The following is a 7,321-nucleotide window of genomic DNA, read 5'->3' as shown; positions in this document are numbered from 1 at the left end:
CAGCTGCGCCGGTCAGGCCGTCCATATCGTGTATGTTTTGGTCACAGCCTCGGTAATTTTGCTTCTGGCAGAATGGAGGGGTTGCCGCAAGAGGCGCCTAGCATTACTTTAAAAAAAATTCTCTGTTCCAATTCTAAGATAAGCAAAGGAATTATGAAAGTGAGTATCGCGAGCTTCTATCCATGCAGTGTTTGCTTTGCTCGGTTGGTGCCCTGTGGGAACTGGGTTCGTCGGCAAGGTCGTTATGAGCGGTTATCTTGAAACACTGTTTTTAGAGGACTGCTGTTCCGGGTTGCTTTTTTAATCTACGTAGGATTTCCCAACAAATCTTACTACAGCTCTGAGAGAGCGTCTGAGTCTGAGGTAGCAGAAGCTGAGGCCTTTATGATGCCCTCCGCAGCAGCAGCTGTAGGGTGGCTTCTGCCGCTGGTTATGGAATGAATAAGCAAATAGAAAAAGGGCGGGGAGGGTACAGGGAAACGAAGGGGAGCGGAGGGCATTCGCTATCCTGCCGTGTGCCGTGCTGCGCGCCAAAACACGAACTCATTTGGATCGCAAACATTCTTTGTAACTTTCCAAACGGAAGCGACATTTGTCAACGAACTATACTCTATGTAACCTTTTGCGAAACGTGTCGAGCCTAGAAGCGGGCGATCGACAGGGTCGCACTTCAATTTGCCGAATATCTTGTCTCTCCTCTTTTTCGCCGCAATCATGTTATATTAATAAGTATTAGACGGATAAGAATATTTTGTAGGGGGTGCCACGGGACGGAGGTCGCCAACGTGGGGCGGCGCAATTTCGGGCATTTAGTGAAGTCTGGCCTCCGCCACAAAGTGACATCATTCCAGCGTTGACGCTCTTGCTCTTGGACTGCCTGTAACGGCATTGGAAGCCATGCCCTTTTTCGGCGACACTCTCGGCGCATACATGCTGCCGCGCGTCGTGCTGGAGTTACTCCAGCAGCCCGGCGGCCAGCAGCAGTGCGGTGTGCGCGGCGACTCGGGCTTCGCCTGGCTGCTGTCCGACAAGCAGCTCTACGTCTGGCGCTATCGCGAGGGCAAGGAAGCGCGTCTTCGCGTCCTGACGCTACCCCGGCAGCCCACCCAGCCCTGCACCGTCGCCCTCCTCGCAGACAGCCTCCCTCTCGTCCCTTCAGGCGCCACCGCGACCTCCCTCAGCGCGATCATCTCCCCACACACCACCGCCGCTGCACACCCCGGTCCTGCAGCCGCCGACAGCTCCCTCACCGTCGCCGTCTGCGACGCCGACGGCCGCCTCACTGTCTGGCTAGACGCACACCACCTAGCCGCTCCCGTCGAGCACCTGCTGCTCATCTCCCCCTCGCTCACCTCCGACACGGCTGCGGCCGCGGTCGGCTCTCGCCCGCCCCTAGTATCGGCCTTCACTGCCGCGCGCCTCGACCTGGGCTCCGGTCCCGCCTTCCTCGCCACGCTATCCGCCGCGGACGGCTCCCTACATCTGGTCCAGGGAGGCGCCCAGGGGATCTTTAGCAAGCAGCTGGTGGCGGCGCCGACGCCAGCGGCGGAGAGCCGCGGTCTTGTGGGGGCCCTGGGCAGTGTGCTGAGCCGCGCACTGACGGACGCGTTCGAGCCGTCCTCTCGCTACTTGCGCAAGACCCCCGCCGCCCGGCCGGCGGTGGCGCTGCACCTGGCCCCGGCGGCGGCGGGAGGCGGGCTGCACTACCGGCTGCTGGTGCTGACGCAGGACTCCCTCGACTGCTGGACGGTGGGAGGGGGAACTTGGGGAGGGGAAGCACGTGGAGTAAGATGCCAAGGGTGGGTGACGTTCAGGGGACACGAAGGGAAGGGGCTGTGAGGGGGAGGGGTTCGGTTCCCAACGCCCACTCCTCATCACCACCACCACCACCCAGCCACTATCATACCCGCTTCCAGTCCGCACCCACCCTACTGACACACCCACGCCCGTACACCCTGTACCTCCTCCTCACCGCAGATCCGTGTGGGTTTGCGGCCCTCGGAGACCCTGATGTGGTCCTTTGCCAACTGCCTGGTTCGCCAGCACGATAACCGGCGGGGGGGAGGGGGCCCGGTGAACTTGGACTTGGCGGTGGGGGTGGGGGGAGGCGGAGGCGGAGGGGGGTGTCAGGGCGGGGGCCAGCATGTGGCGGTGTGGATGACGGAGGCGGCCTTCCGGGGGGCTGCCTCGGCCACGGCGATATCTGGAGGAGGAGGAGGAGGAGGAGCTGGAAGTGGAGGAGGAGGAGGAGCCGCGGGGCAGGTCGGGGAGCTGAAACAGCATGTCGTACAGCTGTGAGTCCGTCGGGGGACGGGGAACGAGTCCTTTTTGGTTTATGGCTATCATTTTGCGTCACATGATGCCCCCCTTGGGGGTGGTCCCTTGCCTGCTCACCTCCCGGACAAGGCCACGGGGGGTACCAGAACCCCAACCCCACTCCTTTATTCGCGTGATCGCACCGTCATGCGCCTTACTCGGATTGGTTGTGCAGGTTCCTTCCTTCCATTCCTTCGTCCCCAAACCCCCAACCCGGCCCTACTGGTCAGTTCTGCTTCTTGCACACTCTTTCCTTGGCAGCAGCTTCACTCGCTCGTGGTTCGTCTTCCCCCCCCCCCGGCCCTCAACCCCGTCCCCGCTCCTTCCTGGTTTACTTGTCTTGTTCCTGGGTGCCCTTCCCACCGCCCCTGCCGCCACCCACCGTCCCGGATAGGCTGGAGCTGCTTCCCGAGGGGGGTCCCGCAGTGTGCGGGGGGGTGCAGGACCTGGTGCGGGGGTACGAGGAGGTGAGCGGGGGGGAGGGGGTGGCTGGTTGGGGGGAGGGGAGGAGGCGGGGAGATGGGTTTACCTGTCGTTGCCGGGCTAAACCACGTGTGTATGTGCGTGTGTGTTGTGTGTTGTGCACGGTGATTTGCTTTTGGTATCTCCCTCCCTGCCTGCCTGTCTTGCCCATCAGTTTTGCTCCCTGTCTTCTTTCACGGGTTGTTTTAACCGCGTGTACACGTCAGCGGGTTTCAGATCATAAATAATTTTCCCTCCCCGCCTTCCGGCCCCTACCCCCCAACTCCGCTGGTGGTGCTGCCGCTGCCACTGCGACTGCAACTGCTACTGATATTCCACCTGGGTCCACAGCCTCTGGACAGCACCGCCGCCACCCGCCGCCGTCTGCTCTACTCGGGCCACTCCCACACCTGCCTCCTGGCTAGGTGGGAGCAGCACCCGGGGAGCCTGCTCCAGGGAGCCCAGGCCTTCCAGGTCGCACAGCACTACCCGGGGGGAACCGACATGGCCAGCGGCAGCGGCGGCGCCAGGGTGTGTCGGGCCTTATGGACCTGGGAGGCCACCTCCGGCACCGCCAGGCCTCTCTCAGACGACCCGGACACCGCAGCTGTGGACATCGCCGCTGGCGACGCCGCCGACGCCGCCTCCCGTTGGGTCGTACTCTCCGCGACGTACGGAGTCATGGAAATTGCCGCCGTCGCGGCAGCGCCGGCGGCGGCTCCGCTCGCCACCGTCAGCGGCGGCCTCGACCTGGCGGCAGTAATCGCCAACCTGCTGGACGCCGTACTATCACAGGCCGCCGCCATCACCGCTGCTGGCGGCAACCTGCAGCCTGTGGCTAGCGGTCTGGGCCGGCGGCTGGGCGCCCTCGGCGCTCTGGACAGTCCCATGGGTCAGTCCACATTGGCCCATTACAGCACTCAGTTGCTGGACCTGCTGCCTAAGCAGTGGGCGGCGGGGAGTGCGGCGGCGGTGGTGGTGGCTGGCGGCGTGGGTGTTGGCGGCGGTGGCGGGGCCGGCGGCAGCGGCGTGCCGCTAACAGTAACTGAGCAGCTGTCTGACAAGGAGTCCCGTCACTCCTTGATGTTGCAGTGCTTGGCTCTGAGCGGGGTGCTGCATGTGCTGGAGCCGGAGGTGCTCAGGTATACGCGCGCATGTGTCTGTGTACGTGTGTGTGGGTGTGAGGGGGGTTGGGTGGGTGGGTGCTATCACTCAGTTCACCAATCAGAGGGTTCTCTTGGGACCTTGCTGGGAGCTACAGTACAGGCAGCTGCTTGCTTGTTCGCTTTCAACGTCGACGCTCGGAATCGTTTTTGCATGTTGCATGTACTCATGTTTTCCTCCTCCGCCCCCATTCTCGGACACGGTCAGCCGTTTCCCTGGCTGACCGACAGCTGAAGAATACGTGCAACCCCCCTCCCGCTTTGGGTTTGCTCGTGTGTTCCCTTTCACCTCCTTCCATCATCCTCTCCCCTTTGTCCCCCCCCTCTCCCTCCTCTCCCCCCTCTCCCCCCCGCCGCATTCAGAGTCCTAATCGAGAACTCTGAGAAGCTGGCAGTGGTTGGGGCGCTGCACCGCCTGCAGGCCCACCAGCGCGACACTCACATGGCGGGGCAGGGGGGCCAGGAGGGGGACATGGAGGGACGAGGGGGCCAGTGGTACGGCGGTGGTGGCGGGGTGGCGGCGGCGGCTGTGGCGCTGTTGTCGCGGCTGGTTTCGGAGGCGGGACAGGAGAGCAGCGTCCGGGAGTACGAGGTACGCAGGAGAGGGGGGGGCGGAGGTGGTTGGCTGGGGGGGTGGTTGGTCGTATGGGTGCAAGCCATACAAGAGGGCACCAAGGCGGACGGAGGGAGAGAGAGTGCGGAGTCCTGCGGAGAGTGCGGAGTCCTTTTCTTCGCAACACCCTTCCCCCCCCCCCCCACACACACACACGTCCGCTGCCGCATCCGTGTCTTGAACTGATTCCGATTCGCCCCCGCCTCCTCCGGGTTCCCGGGGAATCGTAGCCGGTTCCCGCCATTTCCCCCCCTCCCACCCCCCACCCCCCTCCCACGGGGGGTGGTTGATGACGTCACATCACCGCTTAGGACTCACTCCTAGGTGCAGTTTCGGAATTGGGACGCGTTTTCCCGCTTAGCTAATTTCTGAGTTCCTCCTGCACATGTATGTTGTTACAGGGTGGTTAACTTCGCCAGCGGCCCCCTTTCCCGGGGCAGTCCCTGCTCTCCCCTGCTAGAGGGGCACCCTAATCCGTCACCCCATCCGACTTCAGAATGTATGTATGTATGTATGTATGATTTCCTCCCACCATCCTTCCTTTCTGCTATCTCCTTTACCCGCCAGTGGTTTGTCTAGAAGCGCCCCTCCTCACCACGCGGACGTCGGCACTTGGTCCGTTGCTTCCTCTTGCATCATTTTTTGTTTTGACTGGGGCCCCTCAGGCTCTTTGGGGGGGGACTTGGGACGCCGGCAGATTATCTCTTAAGTTCTTCGCATGAGTTTCCCTCCCTCGGCCGCAAAGTGCGGCTCCGGAGCATCAGCGTCCTGGTCTGATGGTGCATTCGGGCGGCACGAACCGCCGGGTTTGTGTGTATGTTTATATGTCTCCTCACCCGCGCCATCCTCCCCGGGCAGGTTTTGTCCCCCACGGAGATCTTCTATGCTCGTCCATCCGTTTCCGTGGGCCATTTCCTGGCGGCAATAGGCCGTACGGCAGCTGGAGTGGCCTCTCAAGCGGCTAGAGGCCTGGGGAATCCCGGGGACAGCGGTGAGGGATGTGTCTGCGTGTGTGTATGTCCGTATGTATATATGTGTATATATACATAGCAAGGGGTAGGGGTAGTAGGGGGTCGAAGGGTATATATTAGTAAGGTGTTGTAGTATGTATAATGAAAAGAGAACAAGGACCCCGAGTGATGACGGGGAAGAAGACGTCGCCGCCGCAGCCGCCGCCGCAGCCCCTCCTGACGTGTATGTGACTTAGCACACGACCTGCTCGCCGAGAGGTCTCTCTGGACCAGGTCCTGTCGAGACCCGACCCGGTGTGGAGAACAACACCAAGTAAGACACCGCCACCGCAAACACACAAGAAGCACCACCACCGCCACCACCACCCGCAGTCGCAGTCGCAAAGAAGGATTCGGAGTGTGCGCTACATAACGCACCGCTTCACATGATATGTGCCACTCCTTCGCCTTCCCTTCCCGCCTACACTCTTTGCCCTGGCAGCAGCTTCACTCGTTCACGTGGTTCGCCTTCCCCCCCTTCTCCCCCCGGCCCCCCTTCCCCCCCTTCTCCCCCCTTCCCCTCCTCACCCCCCCCCCCTCAGCCCTGTCCTCCCTCCGCGGCACTGTCCGCGAGCTGGGGGCGCTGGTGTCCCTGGTGATCAGCAACGCGGGCACCCGCCGGGAGCAGCTGGCCGGCTGCTACCACCTGAGCTGCCAGGAGGTGGCGGGGCAGCTGGGGAAACCGGACTGGCTGGCGGGGGCGGACACGCGGGGGGCGCTGGAACAGCTGGCAATGGTGAGTGGACCTGCTGGCCCTTGTGGGGGGGAAGGGGAGGGGAGGGGAGGGGGAAATACCCGGTTTCCCCTCCACTTCCTCTAACATAGGGGTTTCTTGAGGGGCAAGTTTCGGAGCGACGGGCCGTTGTGACGTTGCTTTCTACTACAGCAGTTGATCCTTTGAGCGCGGGCAGTTGCCGTTTTTTTGCTTTTGCATATGAATCCTCGTCTCTTCCCGACATATATACATATATACACACACATACACACCTTCCTTTTCACCTCCCTAACCCGCAGGCCGTTCTGATGGTTCGCCCAATGCCCCCCTCGCCGCCCTCCATCGAGCTCTCCAACACACTGTACGGCGTCACGGACGTGCTTCTGACGTGTTTTTCGTCCGCTGTGGCGGCCGTCACCCCCCGCAACCCCTCCGCCCGGTCCTCCCTCCTGGCGGCGTATCGGGAGGTTCGGAGCCGCTTCGGTCGGGAGCTGCTGGAGGTTGCGAGGGCGGAGATGCGGGCGGCGGGGTGGGGAGGAGAGGGGGGGGCCGGGAGGGGGCAGCAGCACCGGCAGCAACCTGGGAGGAGGTCGGGGCCGCTACCTGCGGAGATGCTCATTTGGTGAGTTGTGTGTGGGGGGGGGTAGCAAGGGGAGGGAAAGAAGAGGGGGGAAGAGAGGATGAGAGGGGGGGGGAGGAGAAGAACAATTGAAGGCAAGGGAGGGGGAGAGGGAGTAAGTATGCGTCAAGGGCAAGAGGCGGGAGTGGTGAAAAGAGTGAGATCCAGGGTTTTACGTGTACACGCCCCCTCCCCAGCCCCATACACACACACGGCCTACTACCGGACTATTTGTCTTAGGTAAAGTTCTGCATATTCTGCAAACTGTGACCTCCTTCTTCAACCTGTATGTATATATTTTTATACGGCACATTTTACACACTAACACACACACCCTGAACTTACCCCTCTCTCCCCCCAACCCTCCAAACTGCGAGGGATTCTCTCGCACCCTTGTCCTGACTCCACGGTTTTCCTCCCCAC

General features: G+C 62.1%; 1 protein-coding gene across 1 annotated transcript in view; it reads left to right on the top strand.

The window, feature by feature from the left end:
* Positions 1 to 897: 897 nt before the first annotated feature.
* VOLCADRAFT_99306 (uncharacterized protein) overlaps positions 898 to 7,321 on the top strand; it is a gene marked incomplete at both ends in the record, with an annotated part of 9,873 nt that continues 3,449 nt past the window's right edge. The window contains 8 exons of the mRNA XM_002958074.1: positions 898 to 1,749; positions 1,978 to 2,294; positions 2,711 to 2,783; positions 3,130 to 3,920; positions 4,305 to 4,533; positions 5,413 to 5,545; positions 6,107 to 6,300; positions 6,579 to 6,746. Of these exons, the coding sequence (XP_002958120.1) occupies positions 898 to 1,749; positions 1,978 to 2,294; positions 2,711 to 2,783; positions 3,130 to 3,920; positions 4,305 to 4,533; positions 5,413 to 5,545; positions 6,107 to 6,300; positions 6,579 to 6,746 (2,757 nt within the window). The remainder of the gene's footprint in view (positions 1,750 to 1,977; positions 2,295 to 2,710; positions 2,784 to 3,129; positions 3,921 to 4,304; positions 4,534 to 5,412; positions 5,546 to 6,106; positions 6,301 to 6,578; positions 6,747 to 7,321) is intronic.

Source organism: Volvox carteri (assembly GCF_000143455.1).
Source record: "Volvox carteri f. nagariensis unplaced genomic scaffold VOLCAscaffold_85, whole genome shotgun sequence".
Taxonomy (NCBI): Eukaryota; Viridiplantae; Chlorophyta; class Chlorophyceae; order Chlamydomonadales; family Volvocaceae; genus Volvox; species Volvox carteri.
The sequence above is the reverse complement of the archived record's forward strand: the minus strand, read 5'-3'. Positions and strand labels throughout refer to the sequence as shown.